Genomic DNA, 19,664 nt, shown 5'->3' on the forward strand with positions numbered 1-19,664 from the left:
CTAGACTGAAAGACTGGCCCTCTGGGCTGAAAAATTCCCCAGAGGGTTCTTAGACAACTATTGAGTATTGAGATAGCCCCAAAAGAAATACTCTAAAATACTTGTTACAGGAGTTGGTTGGAGTATCATAAAAATCTCACAGACCGGATGGCCTAAACAAGCTCAAATATATTTTCACACAATTCTGAAGGCTGTGAGTCCAAGATCGCAATGTCGGCAGAGCTGGTTTCCTCTGAGGCCTCTCTCTTTGACTTGTCAGATGGCCATCTTCTCCCTGTGTCTTCATGTGATCTTCCCTCAGTGTATCTGTGTCCTAATCTCTTCTTATCAGGACAACAGTTATATTGGATTCCAAACCACCCATCTGACCTCATTTTAACTTTATTACCTCTTTAAAGACTCTATATCTCCAAATGGACCCGTATTCTGAGGTATTTGGCATTGGAGCTTTGACATGTCAATTTTTCAGGGACACCATTCCTTTTGTAACATTTGCCACGCTGAACAAATGGAGACTTAAGTGAATCTTAGTATTTTTAAAAATTATTTTAGGAATTCTCTGGTGCAGCAGGTTAAGGATCTGGCATTGTCACTGCAGTGGCTTCGGTTGCTGCTGTGGCTTGAGTTCCATCCTTGGCTTGGGAACTTGCACATGTTGTGGGCGTGGCCAAAAAAAAGATTATTTTATTGTTAAATCAGTGGCCATCACCAATTTTATCATATCTAATTCTGTACCAACTTGCTTCAGAACTTTGTGTTAAAAAAAATGGGTCGAAGACACAATTGAGGCTTCCTCCGAGCCTTCTCTGTTCGCATTCGCATCTTTCTCTCCACAAGAGCTTGTCAATATTTACCTCCTCGGGGAGTTCCCATCGTGACTCAGCAGAAACGAATCGGATGAGGAACCATGAGGTTGTGGGTTCCATCCCTGGCCTCGCTCAGTGGGTTAAGGTTCTGGCATTGCCGTGAGCTGTGGTGTAGGTCACAGACATGGCTCCGATCCCACATTGCTGTGGCTGTGGGGTAGGCTGGTGGCTGCAGCTCCAATTCGACCCCTAACCTGGGAACTTCCACATGCTGCGAGTGGAGCCCTAAAAAGACAAAAAATGGACACCCCCAAAACATTCCCATATGGATATTTTTATTCTTATGTTGTCGCCTTACCTGCACTCTAAGCTGGTGAAGTAGAACATATCATTACATCTGGTAAATAAACACCAACTTTGGACTAAACTCCATACTCCACAGCACGGCATAGATTGGCCCCAGAGTTCCCTGTGACACAGCAAATTCAGGATCCAGCATTGTCATTGGCTTTGGCCACTGCTGTGCCTTGGGTTTGATCCCTGGCCCAGGAACTTCCACATGCTTTGGAAACTGCTGAATAAATAAATAAAGGCAATGACAGGGCGTAGTGAATGGTAGGAAAGGCAGGTACAGAGTATTAAAAAAAGGATTTGTCCTTACCTGCCTTTCCAGTGCCACTCGCTGAGCTGAGCAAGTCATTTGCACTCAGATACTTCCTTTCCTTGCACGTGCTCTTCTCTTTGCCTAGATTGACGTTATCTCCTGCCGTCTGGTTTCCTGTGTCTCATTTATACTACTGTATCATCTAACAATGCCTCTGCCACAATCGATACGTGTTATATCCGATTAAAATCGTAAATTTTCTCACATGCTTTACCCAAAGGATTTAGAGCGCCTTGACTATGAGGACGGATCCTTTCATAATTTAAGTGTTTAGAGCTTGGCACGTGGAATATTGTTAACGCAGCTAAGATTGTTAACGCAGCTAAGATTTGTTAAATGAATGACTAACTGAATGAATTAGTTGTTGATGATTTGGGTTGTGATACTGCTTGGTGACCCATGCTTGTGCCATGAAATTGAGAAAAAATTTAGTTTTTGAGTAAATCTGAAGTCCCTGTTCAGAGTCCCTGTTCCAACAACAGAAGCAGCACCTAGATGAGGAAATAAAGATAATTGTTTCTCCTACTGAGACGTTCGTGACACCACTGCTTCCTTCTGTGGCTGTGATGCGTATGGATGACGGGCCCCGGGATCCCTGAGCACCACCTTCACTTGACACCTGACAGCAGGATCTCCCCCTGATTCCAGTGTGAGCTGTTGCAAGCTAGCAGGGGGCAGGGACTTTTACTCCTGTCTTATTAAGATGGAGAATCCATTTCTGGAAGCTAAATCCACAAAAACCCCATAACTCAGGAAAGGGACTGGGGGTTTCAGAAGACGTATAATAGACCCTTCAAACAAATTGAAAAGCTAGTCTAGGTTCTACAATTGTAAAGTTATTTTCATCACATACATGTTCAATATCTGTCTTTTCTTAAGAAAAAAAAAATTATTTCTATCAAATCCTAGGTCATAGGCTTCCCAGCAGAAGACAAAAGTCAGCTTCTTCCCAGGCAAAAAATTCTCCCAAATCTAGCTCTCCGTGCATGAAAGACAGCACCCTCCCCCAATTCCCCCAACTCCCACACCCACTCCCCCACCTCCCCAACCCCCGCTAAGTTGAGCAGCCCTCTTTCTGATCAGCCCTGCTCCTCCAGCCGTGTTAATTGCTTCCTTGAGAAGCTTAGGCAGAGAAGCCTGGCAGTATCCTGAGGAGCTTCCTGAGGTCTCTCCTTCTGCACTCATTATCTCTCGCTGACACCAGCAGCTTCCAGGGTTCTTCAGCACCCGCCACGTAGGTCCTGCCAGAGCATGACACCATGGGAAAAACCCCCTCCTGCATGACATAGCGGAGGTTCATTCCCAGGCACAATGCTGGGGGGAACCAGGGAGTGTACCCAGGAGACTGGTAGTTCCGTAGGTCTCTGGCAGCTCCCTCCCCCTAATTAGTGGGAGGAGCCCCCAGAAGTGTCTAGGTTGGCAGACCTTAGGGGATACTGGCTGCCTACCTGGCCAGAGAGAGCAAGTCAGAGGATGGAGCAGAGACCTCATGGGGCAGCTTTGCCTGGAAGGAAGCACAAGTTCAGTAAAACAGGACACTCTGGTGGTCTTTTGTGGCCCTTAGAAGGCCTGTCCCAGGGCGGAGGACTTCTTACATGATCAGTAATTATCACCTGCCTCAGCTCAGAGTCCGTGGACAGAAATGTTTCTACAGAAGGCAGTATAAGAAAATGAATGTGCGTACATGTATAACTGAATCCCTTTGTTGTATAGTAGAAATTATCACAACATTGTAAATCAGCTACCCTTCAATAAAACTTTAAAAAATGAAAAAAAGGATGGAAAAAAGAATACGCAACTTAATAAAGCAATAGCTAAGTTTAGGGTAGCAGCAGGCATTTTGAAATAAAACCTCTCTCACCACACATACTCACACACACACAGTCACATACACAATCACACGATGAGCAATAAGAGAATTTCTTTTTTTTTTTTTAATTTGGAAAAGAGAAAGCCTATGCAAAAGTAACAAATCTTGAAAAACACTGACTGTCTCCAAAGAGATCAGAAATAATTGAGAAGGACCCTCTCTCTGAGACATTTCTAGACCTGATTGAATTTCGTTCCAGGATTGTTTCATCTCGTTCATGGGATTGTGCTCACTTCCTCAAATAGATGCTGCGGCTCCGAGCCAGATCAGTGTTTATTTCATGCACTTTTGTACAGCCTATGATGCCTCATAAAGTGACAGGCTAGAGAAGGCGCTAGCTAAATCAGTATTTCCAGAAAGGAAGGAAAGAGGTGGGGGAGGAGGCAGCACTGGCAGGACGGAGGCAGGAAAGGAGATAAAGGTGCAAATCGATGAGGGATGTCTCAGGGTTTTCCAGAGTTATAGAAAAATTGACTCTCTGTGCCAAAATATAGGTTGAAAAACGTTTTTTAACTTGCAATGGGGGCAAAATGTCCAGAGACCATGAAGTTAAAAAGCATTCAACAGTTTTTGTACCCAGTTCTTATTCTCCAGTCAAATTTCCATGATGGAACAATATTTGGATACATTCTGCACTGCTTTTTTACTTTCTTCTGCCTGATGCTGCCAACATTCAATAAGTAAAATTCTGGGGCCTAGGAGCAAATAAGCAGACATCCTCAACAAAAGACTTCAAACAGGGCATGCGGATATGTTGCTCAGGTTTTTTCCAAGGTAGATAGGCAAATAGCCAAAGGAACGACAGCGCTGAACTTGAACCACCTGCCTAAAACCAATGAGCTACCCTTTATGTAAGTGTTCTTTTTTCTTATAAACAGGACAGATTGCAACATGGTAAGTGCTAGCAAATACAGTACCCATGAGAGTGGCTTATCCCTTGATAATTTCCCCAGAACATTAAGGAAAAAGGAAGCCAAGACAGGGATTTAGAAGTTCTCAATCCTCACATTTTCTCTTTCATTATTTTGAAGGAAATATGGGAAACCTCTATGTGTCTAAATCTATAGCATCCTTATCTAAGTCTTACCTGCCCTCACATCTCTCTTCTCTCTCTGAGACATGAGTGTATAAATGCCTGCTCATGCACGCACGCGCGCGCGCGCGCACACACACACACACACACACACACCCTCTACTTTCCTCTGGAGGATAAAGGAAATGAAAGGAGTACATTGGATAATTCCTGGAAATTCTGCACAGTTACTTTTATTTTCAAGTCTTCAAAGAGTTACTAGGAAAAATAATGTGACAGAACTGGTTTTTTTTGAAACTTTCACCATTTTTTTCCTAGAATGTGCTTCCTTTGCCTACCTCTAACCTCTGACCTCTGACCTACAGCAATTCAAGCAGAGTCTTCTCTGGTCTGATTCTCGTTAAGGTGGAGTAGGCACCCTCCACCTTGTCTCTCCCACTAAGTACAGCTATGAAACTTGGACACATCCCGGAGATATTGAAGAATAAATGAGAGCAGACAGGCTGAGGAAGGAGACCAGAATTCAGAGTGCCACCAAACCATGGTATTTACCATTTTTTCCCACCTGTCTTTCCTCCCCTTGGTGCCAGATGGAGGCACAGTTGTAGAAACACACAGCAGAGCAGGGCTGGGCTTAAAGTGAGATGTGCGAGGCAGGGTTGTAAAGTGCAGAGTCGCATGCTGTCTTTATTTAAAGTTGTCATATTTTGATCCTTATAAATTTTTGCCTTCATTTTGATTTTTAATGCTACATTACATTTTATTTATCTTTATTATTGATTTTTTGTGCCTGCTTAAATTTTGCTCCTGTGGTATGGTACCTCGCTGTGTCAGCATTGTCCTGGCCCTGTCGGAGGATGGGTAACTAAAACCCCAGACTTCTGGCTGGAGGACCAAAAAACAGTGAGTCCCAGGAAATGGGAAACTGCCAAGGAGATGAATAAAGAGGAGCTCAGAGAAGCAACCCCGGACTTATAAACTCCTAGGCTTAACCCCAAGTTGTGCAGGCGTAGCTCCGATGCCAGTCAGCAAACCGAAGGTTTTTGAGGACTGAACAAAGATACATCTCTGCCCAGGACACAGACTGGCCACTAGGTGCAGCACACAGGACAGACAGAAGCAAAGGCTGTCAACAAAACTCAACTGACACTAGAACCACAGGTGGACAGTCCAACAGAAGTTGGGATTGACTTGCAGCCTGAACCTACCCAAGACAAAATATCAACAATTCTTCATACTTTTAAACAGAATACCGTCCTATTTAAAAATTAGGCAGCACATAAAGAGCAAAAATAATCTTACCTTATATTGGAAAAAACAACAGATGCCAAGGCAAAAATGACAGAGATGTTGGACCTATCTGACAGTCTTTAAAGCAGCTATTATAAAATGATCCAGAAGTTCCTGCTGTGACCCAGTGAGTTAAGGATCCAGTGTTGTCACAGCTGTGGCATAAGTCACAGCTGCAGCTCCAGTTCAGTCCCTGGCCTAGGAACTTCCATATGTTGTGGGTATGGCCAAAAAAATAAATAAATGAATGAATAAATGAAATGACCCAGCAAACAATCATGAATACTCTTGAAGCAAATGAAAACATAGAAAGTCTCAGCAAAGAATTGAAAGATGGAAGGAGGAACCAAATGGACTAAAAAATACAATATCAGAAATAAAGAATTCACTATACCTTAAATAAGAAATGAAAAATTTGGAGTTCCTGGCATGGCACAGCAGAAACAAATCTGACTAGGAACCATGAGATTGTGGGTTCAATTCATGGCCTCGCTCAGTAGGTTAAGGATCTGGCGTTGCCATGAGCTGTGGTGTAGGTTGCAGATGTGGCTCGAATCCTGCATTGCTGTGGCTCTGGTGTAAGCTAGCAGCTGTAGCTCCAATCAGACTCCTAGCCTGGGAACCTCCGTATGCTGTGGGTGCGACCTAAAAAGCCCAAAAAAAAAGTTTACTAGTTGGATTCAACAGTGAAACGGAAATGAATAGAAGAAAATAGAAATGGGATGGGGGTTTGGGATAGAAATGCTATAAAATTGGGGTGTGATGATAGTTGTACAACTATAAATGTAATAAAATTCACTGAGTTAAAAAAATAAAATAGAGATTTATTTTAAAAAGAGAATATAGGGAACAGAGTAAATAGAAATAATCCAGTTTGAACAACAAAGATTAAAAAAGAAAGAAAAAAAAATCTATCTCAGAGAACTGTAGGACAGTTTTTTTTTAAATCTAATATTTGAGTCAAATATAATATTTTGAGTCCCAGAAAGTGATGAGAGAAATTTGGTGCCAAAGAAAATAGTTGAAGAAATAATGGCTAAAAGCTTGCAAATTTTCTGGTGAACCGTTCTATGAATTTTAATTTAATGCATGCATTAAATCATATAACCACTACCACAAACTGGATTTCAAATCTAGGTCTTCTTTACTCAAAAGCTTATTCAGATCCTGTTCATATGCTTCACTAGGTCTGCATTCGAACTTTCCAAACAGATACGTTCTTTTTTAAAATGTCAAGGGAAGAGTGTTATTTGGCTCTCATAATTTCCTCCATTCTCAAAAGTTCCTGAACGCTGATCCATCAACACTGCCTTAACAACTGTGCTCCAGGCAGTTTCCCTCAAAGCCAGTTTTTCTATAAATGAAAATATCCAGTGGCCTAAATGAAATTGAGTCCACCCCTCCCAAAATCAACTTGGCATGCTTTCCAAGCATGTGGGATCTCTACTTGCTGGGCCTTTAGCTGACCAAAAAAACAAAAAAACAAACAAAAAAACAAAACAAAAAAAAACCTCAGAAAAAAAACAAGGAAGAGGAGGTTAATGTGAATTTTATATGCCTCCCACCACTACTTCTGAGAAAAGTACCATACAACAGGAGCTTCCCGCACAAAGGTAAAGTTAAAACCAAATGAGATCAAGAGGTTGGGGCTATGAGACCAAGCCTGACAACTGAAATGAGTTATATCAACAGCTTTAATTATGCAGAGGTTTGCCAGGGACAAATAACCAATTTAGTTTTCAACCAGGTGCCATGTTAGAGAATGCTTCAGCAATTTTCTTCCCACAGCAAAGCCACTGGTCAGGAAAAAAAATCTGAATGAATGACTGAGACAAGAAAGGCCTTCTTACTTATGTCATAGAGCGAGAATCCTATACCACGTGGCAAATGTGCCCACTTCGAAATCAGAACTCTTTGTAAATCTCACACCTCCCATTGTATGTGAATTTGAGCAGGTTATTACACCTCTGTCTTTACCACACTTTCAGAAACTGTGAAGAATGAAGATCTCATTTAGCCTCACATGACTGTTGGAAGAAGATAATGCATGTAAAGTGTCACACATGCCAGCCCTCACCTCTGAGGGCTTGGGTATTCCAGAGGAAGCCTTTTGCCTGCATATGGAGTAGCAGGAATATTCATTTGAAAGGCCTTCCAGCTTCATGTTCTGTAAGTCTTTTTTTTTTTTTTTTTTTTTGTCTTTTCAGGGCTGCACCCGCGGCATATGGATGTTCCCAGGCTAAGGGTCGAATCGGAGCTGTAGCCATCAGCCTACACCACAGCCACAGCAACGTCAGATCCGAGCCACATCTTCGACCTACACCATAGCTCATGGCAATGCCAGATCCTTAACCCACTGAGCGAGGCCAGGGATCAAACCTGCATCCTCATGGATGCTAGTAGATTTGTTTCGTTCAAGCATGACAACAGCTCCACGTTCTGTAAGCCTTGAAGAAGCAGAGTAGGATGAAACCAGACCTCACTGAGTTAACTGTATAGCTGGGTAGTTTTTTGCATGCCAGCAGCCTCCTAGCTGTGTACATTAGATGGAGAAATAAAACACATAAAACTTCAACTTCCTAGCTTTGAAACAGGTCAGTGAAGCAAGTAGGTCACCCGAAAAATCAGGATGAATTTTAGAAGAAAGCAAAAAGTAATAAATAACATCCGAGAATGCCTCAAACACAGTTTGAAGGCTAAAAACCCTCTTGATAGTTCAGCTCAAATAGGATTCGCTGAACACCTGCTGGATATGACATGTCTCTGCCCTCTAGCTGACTAACCATACCTGGTAGGCAGAAAGCTCTCTAGTCATCCTCATGTGCTAAATCTGGTAATGGAAAGATATACAAGGAACACAAAGGAGGCACTAACTTTGCTCAGGAGGACAGGTATGCGTCACAGAGAACATGGTGCCTGAACACAAAGATAAATAGGTTTTCTTTTTTAATTGAAGTATACTTAATTTGTAACATAGGGTTAGTTTCAAGTGTAAAAAAAGTGATTCAGTTATATATATATATGTGTGTGTGTGTATATATATATACACACATATATATTTTCCATTGTTTTTACAAGATATTGAGTATACTTTTTTTTCTTTGCTACGTAGTAAGTCCTTGTTGTTCACCTGTTATATACACAGTAGTATGTATCTGTCGATCCCAACCAAACTCCTAATTTGCCGTCGCCCCCCTCCAAACACACACACCCTGTATCCCCTTTGGTAACCATATTTGTTTTCTGTTTGTCGGTCTATTTCTGTTTTGTAAATAAGTTCATTTGTATCCATTTTTTAGATTCTGCATATAAGTGGTATCACCTGAGATTTGTCTTTCTCTGACTTACTTCCTTACTTCCTGTAATATGATAATCCCTAGGTCCATCCATGGTACTGCAAATGACATTATTTCACTCTTTTTATGGCTGAGTAATATTCCATTGTATGTATGTACCACATCTTCTTTTTCCATTCCTCTATTGATGGACATTTAGGTTGCATCTATGTCTTGATTATTGAAAATAGTGCTTCTCTGAACATTGGGGTGCATGTATCCTTTCAAATTAGACTTTTCTCAAGATATATGCCCAGGAGTGGGAATACAGGCTCATATGGTAGTTCTGTTTTCAGTTTTTTGAGGAACCTTCGTACTGTTTTCTGTAGTGATTGTACCAATTTACATTCCCACCAACACTGTAGGAGGGTTCCTTTTTCTGCACACCCTCTCCAGAATTTATTATTTATGGACTTTTTAATGATGACTGGTATGAGATGATATTCTCCTTGCAATCTTGATTTGCATTTCTCTAACAATAAGCAATATCAAGCATCTTTTCATGTGTTTTTGGCCATCTACAGGTCTTCTTTGGATAAATGTCTGTCTAGGTCTGCTACCCATTTGTTGATTGGATTTTTTTATATTAAGCTGTATGAGTTGTTTGTATATTTTGGAAATTAATCCCTTGTCAGTAGCATCATTTGCAAATATTTTCTCCCAATCCATAGATTTTTCAGGTTGGAGCTGGAAGCAGACTTTCCAGGCAGGAAGAATAGCTTGCACAAAGGCAGGAACCAAGTAATCTCAGGGAGTTACCAGATCTCCTTAGGTTTATCATGCTCCCAGAACAAAGTAGTTGGGATGAAAATGTTTTCCACTAAGTAAGGATTTATATACCAAGTGGTATATAATGTAATGAATAATATGTAGACAAGAGACCTAGGTTGGCCAAACCTTTGATCTTGGACAAGCCACTCTGAGCACTGGTTTCTTCATCTATGAAATGAGTTAAAGATCATTGCTACTTCATACGACTGTGAGGATTTGCTGATATGAAAGCACTGATTAAACTGCAAATCTGGAGCTCCCATCATGGCTCAGCGGTTAACGAACCCAGCTAGTCTCCACGAGGATGCGGGTTCGATCCCTGGCCTCGCTCAGTGAGTTATGGATCCGGCATTGCCATGAGCTGTGGTGTAGGTCGCAGGCTCAGCTTGGATCCCACTTTGCTGCTGCGGCTGTGGCCTAGACCAGCGGCCACAGCTCCAATTCGACCCCAAGCCTGGGAACCTCCATATGCCACAGGTGCAGCCCTAAAAAGACGAAAAGACAAACCCTGCAAATCTCTGTAGATACTTATTACCATGAATATTACTTTAGATGTGATGATTGATACGGTCCCCCATATGGATCAGTTTTAAATGGCTATATTTATAAAGCACCAGATACACAGTGCCCTGAATAATGTTAGTAGCAGCACACCATTACCACTAAAATGTTCTAGGAGTCGAGATAGGAATGAAAAGGTGTTTTCAAATCACTTTCACAAAGGTTAGTGACTAGGAAGAAAAACATCAGTTACTTATATTAGGACTTCCTCTCTGCAAAGTGGAGGGGGGGAATATCTTTACCATGAAAGAAAGATTGTTATGATAGAAAAAGTAAAATAACACCAAAAAGAGGAAGAGGAAGCTGGAATACCTGGTTTATTTTTAAAACATAATAATTAGGATGAAAATACAAAGCAGTTTGTAGAGTGGGAAAACTTCCTCAAAGGAATATGAGAAATAAGAGGTAAGAAGCACACAGCTTCCTGGGGAGAATCAGGGACAGTAGGAGTTGAACAAAGCAGAAAACCCTCAGAGGGAGAAGTTGGACGTTCAGACTGCAGCAACTGAGAGGAGGGGGTGCCAGAAATCTTGAGAGAAGGAACCAGTGCAGTGAGCCCATAAAGACAGGCCTTGGATGAGCTCACAGTGAGCACTAACCTCTTTGTTTCTGTTCTCTTTGCTTTGTTTTGAAGTCACCACCATAGCCACCTGTTTCTTCCTAGGTGCCACCTCAGAACTTTTGTCACTTTTCTTTCTTCTTTATCTATGTGTGTGTGAAGGGGAAGGGCAGCTGACACATGATAATTTGCTTCAAGAACATGGCACAAACAGATTTAGAAGGACTAAGCACTGAGGTCCTACTGTACAGCACAGAGAATTATATCCATTCTCTTGGGATAGAACAGGATGGAAGATAATATGAGAAAAAGAGGCGTGCCCGTTGTGGCGCGGTGGAAACGAATCTGACTAGTGGCCATGAGGTTGCAGGTTCAATCCCTGGCCTCACTTGCTTAAGGCATTGCTGTAGTTGTGGCTGTGGTGTAGGCCAGCAGCCATAGCTCTGATTCAACCCCTAGCCTGGGAACCTCCACATGCCATGGGTGAGGCTCTAAAAAGGAAAATAAATAAATAAATAATATATATATATATATATATGAAAAAGAATATATATATATATGACTGGGTCACTTTGCTGTATAGTAGAAATTGGCACAACATTGTAAATCAATTATACTTCTAAGAAAAAGAACATTGCATAGTATTTTTTAGTTTTCCTCTGGATTGTGACTCTCTGAAAAGGCTTGCAAATCATCTGATAAGATAATCTAGGACAGATAAAATATTTAATTAATGGATTCATTGATTTTTTTCACTCTATTAACCTATCAACCCTCCTTTAGGCCAGGCACTTGGCTGGGTTCCATAAATATAAAGGGGACTGAGAGTCATAGGCTCTGCCTTCAGGATGCTTCCAGAAAAGGGGGAGGATGGCTCAATGAGCAGGCCAGCACCAGATTGTTCATAGCTGCTGTGATAGGAGACATAAAGTGTTACCAGAGTCACTTGGCAGAAATTTCATGTTTAGTTTGGGGTGGGGAAGGTTTGGAGTGAGGCTTGTCAGGGAGGCCCTCTTGGACTAAATACAATTCTAAATGGTAGATTTTAAAAATTCAGAACATTGAATGGGTACCTAAAACTTCCATGTTGATTAAGGGGACATAGAAACTACTCAATCCGGAGTTTCTGTCATGGATCGCTGATATCCACGAGGATGCGGGTTCGATCCCTGGCCTCGCTCAGTGGGTTAAGGATCAGGCATTGCCGTGAGCTGTGGTGTAGGTCACAGATGCAGTTCAGATCCCGTGTTGCTGTGGCTCTGGTGCAGGCTGGCAGCTGCAGTTCCGATTCGACCCCTAGCCTAAGAACTTCCATAGGCTGCGGGTGCAGCCCTAAAAAAACCAAAAGGAAGAAAAAAGAAAAGAAGCTACCAAATCTAATCAAAAACATTAACTTCAGGTTCCTTCAGTGATTTGTGTGTCCATTCAGTGAAAAATTTAATGAATGTTCCTGCCCTCAGTGGACCAAGTGCTGAGTATGCAGCAAGAAACAGACCAAACAGACCGATCTGATCCCTTCCTTCACTGAGCTGAATTGTAGCTAATCTGAAATCTCCATGCACATCTGGAGCAACACCTAAACCGAGAGGAACACTGAGCACAAGTTCAAAGTGGAAACATTCCCTTCCCCGGAATGAGCATGCTCAGAACATAAGCTCAGAAACAGCCAGAGAAAGCCCTTGTCCCATTCCTCTGTATGCACACAGGACACAAACCATCAACCAGGTATTCCTGGTGGGGGAGCGGGGGGGGGGGGGGGGCGGGGATTTGCCTTCCCACTTCCCTAAACCAAATATAAAGCACACTCTTTCACTTGGAAGCCTCATTAGTCCTGGGTAGCCCTAACGCCTGAGGAAAAGAATATATTTGAAAACGGACCTAGGTTGAAATTTTGGCTTCAAAGCTTCACATCTGTGTGGACCTAGGAACATGCCTGACTTCATCATCTCTCCAAAAATGAGGGAAGTACAGCTGTCTTTGGAATCATGGTGAGGATTCAGTAAATTAACTAAAATAGAGCACAGCATGTCGTGTTTAATGAATGTTTCCTTTTGCTTCAAGATCCTGCCCGATGTATGTATAACTGAATCACCGTTTTTGTGCACTTGAAACTAACACAACATTGTAAATCATCTATACGTCAATTTAAAAAATAATAATAAGGAGTTCCCTGGTAGCTCAGCAGGTTAAGGATCTGACGTTGTCATTGTCATCTCTGGTTACAGTTTTAGTGTGGGTTTGATCCCTGGCCCAGGAACTTCCACATGCCAAGGGTGCAGCCCCCCAAAATTAATTAATTAATTAATAATAAAAAAGAGGGGTAAAATAAAAGAAAAACTTATTAAAAAAAAAAGATCCTGGAGTTCCCACTGTGGCATGTAGATTAAGGATCTGGCATTGCCACAGCTGTAGAGTAGGTTGCAGCTGCATCTCGGGTTCAGTCCCTGGCCTGGGAACTTGCATATGCCATGGGGGCAGGTGGCTGAAACAGAAAGAAAGAAAAAAAAAAAGATCCTGTCTAATTGTCAACTCTTCTATTTAAACTTTCTTAATTTTCCTTGGCAGAGTATGGAGCTCTCTTCTGTGTTGACGTCATAACTTGAATGTAATTATAATAATTAAATTTGCATGTCTCCCTCCTATGTTATGACTCCTTAAGGGTAGGGGGTCCTCTACGTAGCCCCCGTCCTAGTTTAGTGCCTGGAAACTTTTAACTGCTCTTCTCCTCCACCCGCTGTGTGATGTTTACCACGACTCTTCCCATTAACAGGAGGTGGAAACAACAGCAGTTGTGGAATTCCGTGGAGCATCTCCTCAAATGGAAAATATTACCCGGCAAATCTCTGCCTCAGCCGGAGGTTCTTACCTGCCCTGCAAGGTCCTCTACATTTTCAGGTGAGTGGCCATGCATTTCGGGGCAGCCCAAACAAAGGAAATGTGAATATTGACATGATTCAGTGTGCAAGACAAAGGCAGACCGGAGGCATTAGGACAAACACAGTCATCTCTGGTATTAAAACCAGAGAATCAATTCTCTGGGGCCTCACACCGAGGACACTGTTTGGTTTAATTAACAATGCCCACAAGAGCATCCTTGCTGCAAATACAGCACACAACAAAAAGGCCGTAACCGTGAAATCTAGGAACATTCCCACTGGTCCTTTGCAATCTAAAGGTAAATTTTAAAGCACCTAGAGGAACCAATGGATAATATGATCTTCAGATAGTCCTGCATAAACATTTTCTTGGAGCATCTGTGCCTTTGAGAACCAGTTTACTGAACAGTATGTAACAGCAACATCACATGGTGGTTAAGAATCCAGGTTGTAAACTCATACTTAGCCCACTGCTTACTATTAATTCTGCTTCCTTGAGCAAATCACTTATTCTCCCTGAGCCTCGAGTTTCTTCTCTATAGAAATAGGATCTATATCTTAGGGTTGTTGTGAGCACAAAATAAAATGCATGAGAAGTGCTTGGCTCAATGTGGGGGACATGTAGCATTTCACAAATGCTAGTGGAGTTCCCTTTGTGGCGCAGTGGTAACAAGCCTGACTAGTATCCATGAAAACGCAGGTTTGATCGCTGTCCTCGCTCATTGGGTTAAGGATCCAGCGTTGCTGTGAGCTGTGGTGTAGGTAGAGGATGCAGCTTGGATCCCTCATTGCTGTGGCTGTGGTGTAGGTCAGCAGCTATAGCTCCAATTCGACCCCTAGCCTGGGAACTTCCATATGTCATGGGTGTGGCCCTAAAAAAGCAAAAAAAAAAAATTATTAGTTATTAATACATGACATGAAGGGAAAAATAATTAACTCCCCTAACTAGTTACTTCTTTCAGTTGAGTTTGGTTGTATTTCACTCTGGCTTATAATTTCTGTTCCTCTAATATGAGGACAGGAATGCCCTTTATTTTGCAGTTACCCCTTTTACATGAAAATTTAAGTCTTACTTCTTGAAAGAGGCATTATCCTTTGGGGCTGTTCCAAAAAATGGTCATGAATCATGCAGCTCAAAGGCCTCCACACAGGCCGTATTCCCAGGTAGGGGGAGAATGCCTTGGTCTCTGCCCAGCATGTTCCCATCAGGCTGCAGAGTCAGATGTTACTAGACTCACTCAGAGTGTTCTCTTTCAGGGCTTCTGTGGGGCCACTCAGTAGTCATTCATTAAGCACCTACTATGTGCTAGGTACCAAGTTTGCTCCTGAGTCTGTTGCAGTGAACAGAGGGCATCCTTGTTCAAAGGGTTCCTGTTCCTCACGTGTTTTACCATTTAAAAAAAAAATCTATTTTAAAAGAGCTTTTTGATCCTCTCTTAAAAATGAACTCCCCTTTCCTGTTTGAAACCTCATGGGGATCTTAAGTATTTGATCCAGTGCTTCTCTCCGATGTCTCACCTGCCTGGGCTGGTCTCATTGCAGTGCAGACCTCTTAGCAGGGCTCTTCTGCATAAAAAATGTGTTCCATTCACAAAACTGCCCCACAGCTGGTCCAAGTGCCACAGGTGTCGCTGCACCCCTGAGATCATGTCGTTTTGCCAGCGAGTCTGGTTGTACCTGGACACACACTGGACACATAATCAGTGTATTTCCAAGAGCCTGGCCTGGGTCAGTGCCAGGCAGTGTTGAGCCTGGGCTTAAAGAGGAGCCAGTGTGTTGCTGTGTATTCACACCTGCTACCCCCCCCCATATCCCCTACTCCCATCCCTCCAGGCCCTGGGCTGTGCCCTGATCCTCTGGATGCTCACAGTCTCCTTGGAGGCTCTAGCCTCACTGTAATAATCTTGGTAAAAGTAAGCCTTTGTGATTCTATGAAATCAATTAAGCAAACATTGAATTGTGTGGATACTCATTGAGCTCAGGAAATGAACGGAATTGATGTCTTCTCTGTTAGTTCTTTGGCATTGGCGTTAGAAGCTTCAGCTCCTCTTAAAGTGGTCTGGCTTTGAGAGGCAAAGGCAGAAGTTATTCAGAGTGGCCACAAAAGGGAGAAAGCATACTATTCATGTTCCTTCTCTTTCTGTAAACACATTTTGGATCAGGACCACCCTACTTTGTGTCTCCAAAAACTAGCCAGATCCCTGGGCTTTTTTAAGATCCAAAGACCCCTGGGTCTTATTAAGATAAGAGTTTCTGCTTCCACCTACCTTTCTGGACCTTGATTCTTATAATGTTTTATGTCAGACAGAATTTGGGGAGTGCAGAGAAGTCAAGCAGCTTGTCCAGGATCACAGAGCAAGACAGCAACTGATTTGGGACTAGAGCCTCGCTCAGACTCCAAAGCCATATTTTCTGTCATATCAGGGTTTCTGGACTTTGGCACTATTAGCACTTGGAGGCAGATAATTCTTTGTTGTTTGTATGTCCTCTGTGTTTCAGGATGTTTATCAGCATCCTGAACCTAATAGCAACTAACTGCCAGTAGCACTCTCCATTTGTGACAGCCAAAATTTTCTCTAGACACTGCCAAATGTCCCTGCATTAAAAACCACTGCCCTGCAACAAACTAAGAAAAACATTTATCCAACCTAAGTGGTCCATCCTCCTGAAAAATTATTGAAGTATCAAATTCTGTAAGGTTCTATGTTAGGACCTTAGGGATAGAAAAGTGCCTGAAGCAGCTTCCTTTAAGGAGCTTAATGAAAAGGCGTTGGAATCAAGGAAATGAAGTTAGGATTTCTCGTGAGGACAGTAATTTACTTTATCAGGGGAGGGGGTTATTGAATTGTTTATTCACGGATCTGTCCAACATTACCAATACCCTATAATGAGGTGATAGTTACCTGGATAGTAATAATGTTATAACCACAAACTTGTGATACTGATACTGCAAATCAGGGAACTGAAACAGAGAGAAATAAAGTAGCCTGTCTCTGATCAGGCAGCTGTGATGAGAAAGGCCAGGACAGGCACTCATTTCTGTCTGGTTCAGACCAGCATTCAAGGGATCACCACCAACAGCGGACAGTCACAGATGCTGCGAAAGACCCAAGTGCAAGCTGTTGGCAGAAGCTTCAGAAGTAAAGTGAAAATAGCAAATTAGGCCTGAGTTGCAGTGCTGAGCAAAATGAGAATATTAATCATACATATTTGGAAAAGACACACCAGCTGTCTAGAGACATTAGCCTGTTTGTGTCTCATAAATGAAGACATTGCTTTGTTTAATAATCATTTAAGAATCAAATTGCAATATGTGTCTGCCTCCAAAAGAGGGCTGCTTCTAACTGGTAACATATTAAACTAGAGCAAATTAGGGAACATTGGGGCAATGGAAAGGCGCTTTTCCTTTTTACATAACCCTGTTTGCCCACAGGAAAAGAAACTCGAATGGTATAATATTTTATCCTAGGTCGTTCATGGCCTGAACCCACTCAGAGATTTTCCTGCCCTTTGTGATTATGAGAGGTTGCTGCAGGCTCCAGAGAACGGCCCTGAATGGCTCAGCGCAGGTGTGAGGCCTGATTTCCTCTCCTGTGATGTCTAGAAACACAGGAGGAAGACCCGCCAAGCCACTCCCCAGGGAGCCCATCTGGCACCACGCAGAGGTGTCACTGAGAGAGTAAACCATCAGGCCCACTGTGTTATCATCCTCACATGGCTGCAAGTCTTCATTTTAGTGACTGTAGGATGACTTGATTCAGTCCACTTGGAAACAGTCTTTTTTTTTTTTTATGTTTATACTTTTGGTGAAGGGAAGAGCTTTTTAATCATTCAAACAGATGCAGTAAAAAGTGTTTAATGGGAGTACCCATCATGGCTCAGTGGTTAACGAACCCAACTAGGATCCATGAGGATGCAGCTTCAATCCCTGGCCTCGCTCAGTGGGTTAAGGATCTGCTCAGTGGATTAAGGATCCGGCGTTGCCATGAGCTGTGGTATAAGTCACAGACACAGCTTGGATTTGATTGCTATGGCATTGCTGTGGCTGTGGTGTAGGCTGGCAGCTCCAACTCTGATTCAGCCTCCAGTCTGGGAATCTCCATATGCCATAGGTACAGCCTTAAAAAGACCAAAAAAAAAGAAAAAAAAAAAGTCAAGAAGCGAAAGATAATTAACTCAGGGGAAATAAGACAAAGTATAGAAGAAGGCATTTCACATAAAGAAATGCAATTGGCCAATAAATATAAGGATTGTTCGTTGATGCAAATAGCATTATCTTTGACTCACTTTTGGATAGAAGCATACATCTTCAAATAGCTTTCCAAGGAATGCTGTATAATTGAATTACTCTGTGCTTGTGATTGTCTTTGAACTAGACAATTTGAAAATTCCTTGGCCACAGTCCTTTATTTTTTTTCTCAACTTTCTTTTTTCTTTTTATAACCACACCTGCAGCATATGGAAATTCCCAGGCTAGGGGTCTGATCAGAGCTGCAGCTGAGGTCTACACCACAGCCACGGCAACACCAGATCCGAGCCACATCTGTAGCTCCTACACCACAGCTTTCGGCAACACCAGATCCTTAACCCACTGAGGAAGGCCAGGAATCAAACCCACATCCTCAGAGAGAGACTATGTCAAGTCATTAAGCTGCTGAGCCACAGTGGAAACTCCTGAACTTTTTGTTTTAACATTCGGAAAGCATTTTTTTTTTTTTTTTTTTTTTGTGAGTCCCTGCTATTTGCCAAACATTGTCCTTGGTGCTGGGAATACCTCAAGGGACGAGCAGGGTGCTCCTGCTCACCTAGTGCTTACAGTCTAGTGGAGATGTCTTCTGGTTCTTATAAGTAATCATTTTCAGAGATGTGTCGAAGTCTCTGGAAATGGTTTCTTGTCTTACGTTCTTAGTATCTGTTCCTGGGACCCATGATTCTTGCCTTATCTTTTTACCATTTCTTTAATAATCTTTAAAGAGGCCAAGCTCTGTTAAGGCCAGAATTTAACAGGATTGCAGAATTTCCCTCTCAGATCTAAATATTAAAGATAAGTTCTGTATTTATCTCCCAGGTTCATATGTATGCTTAGGTATAGGTTTGCTTTACAAATATCAACTCTCCTATAATATATGCCCGCAATAGTGGGTTCTGTAATTTCAATAGAACCTAAGATTTTATTTACAATTATTTGATCACATGTCCTGGCATCTAATGTTACTAATATTACTCCTTCCTTAGACCCAGATTTTAATGCACTTGCTTCAGTCTGCAATGCCCAGAGACTCTGGGCTTTGAAGGGATCTTTAGGGATGAGAGAATATTGAAAAGAATGGGAAAAATGACTAGCTCTAATTACAAACTAGTTGGCTTGGGTCAGTGCAGCCTCAGAAACAGGTATAGGCAGTAAAGCACGTCAATATGTTTTTCTAATTTTAATGGGGAAGGGCTAGAATATTTGGCAGTGGGAAAAAGTACATAGCTAAAAAGGCCTGAGTTGGGAAGGAGGGGAGGATCAATTAGGGTTTGGGGATTAGCAGATACAAACTACTATATATAAAATAGACAAACAATGACACCCTACTGTACTCAATATCTTGTAACAATGGAAAAGAATCTGAAAATTATACATACACTCACACACATATATACAACTAGATCACTTTGCTGTATACCAAAAACTAGTACAATATTGTAAATCAACTAAACTTCAATTTAAAATATAAATATATTTTACTTATATATATATATAACTGAATATATCAAGATATATATAACTGAATATAATTATATGTATTTTTATATATAACCAAATATATATAGTATATATTATATATTATGTATATATAACTAATCATTTTGCTGTACTCCAGAAACTAATATGACATTTTAAATCAACTATACT

At 41.8% G+C, this 19,664-nt stretch overlaps 1 protein-coding gene across 6 annotated transcripts in view; it reads left to right on the forward strand.

Annotated features, from left to right (window-relative positions):
• Positions 1 to 19,664, forward strand: part of LOC110262276 (uncharacterized) — a 149,340-nt gene that overhangs the window by 46,072 nt on the left and 83,604 nt on the right. For 4 of the 6 annotated variants that reach the window (XR_014814872.1, XR_014814868.1, XR_014814869.1 and 1 more), the window contains one exon: positions 13,660 to 13,784. Coding sequence is in view for 1 of the 6 variants with exons in the window: in XM_084975622.1 (XP_084831748.1) it covers positions 13,660 to 13,784 (125 nt within the window). In the remaining 5 variants the exon portion in view is untranslated. Of the gene's footprint in view, positions 1 to 4,738; positions 4,918 to 7,651; positions 7,833 to 13,659; positions 13,785 to 19,664 lie in introns of all 6 variants that reach the window. The other 2 variants (XR_014814870.1, XR_014814871.1) reach the window with 1 other exon arrangement.

The sequence above is a fragment of the Sus scrofa genome, chromosome 9 (genome assembly GCF_054392235.1).
Source record: "Sus scrofa isolate SSC_HxYL_T2T_F1_AM1 chromosome 9, Sscrofa_HxYL_maternal_Yorkshire_Landrace_v2.0, whole genome shotgun sequence".
Lineage (NCBI taxonomy): Eukaryota > Metazoa > Chordata > Mammalia > Artiodactyla > Suidae > Sus > Sus scrofa.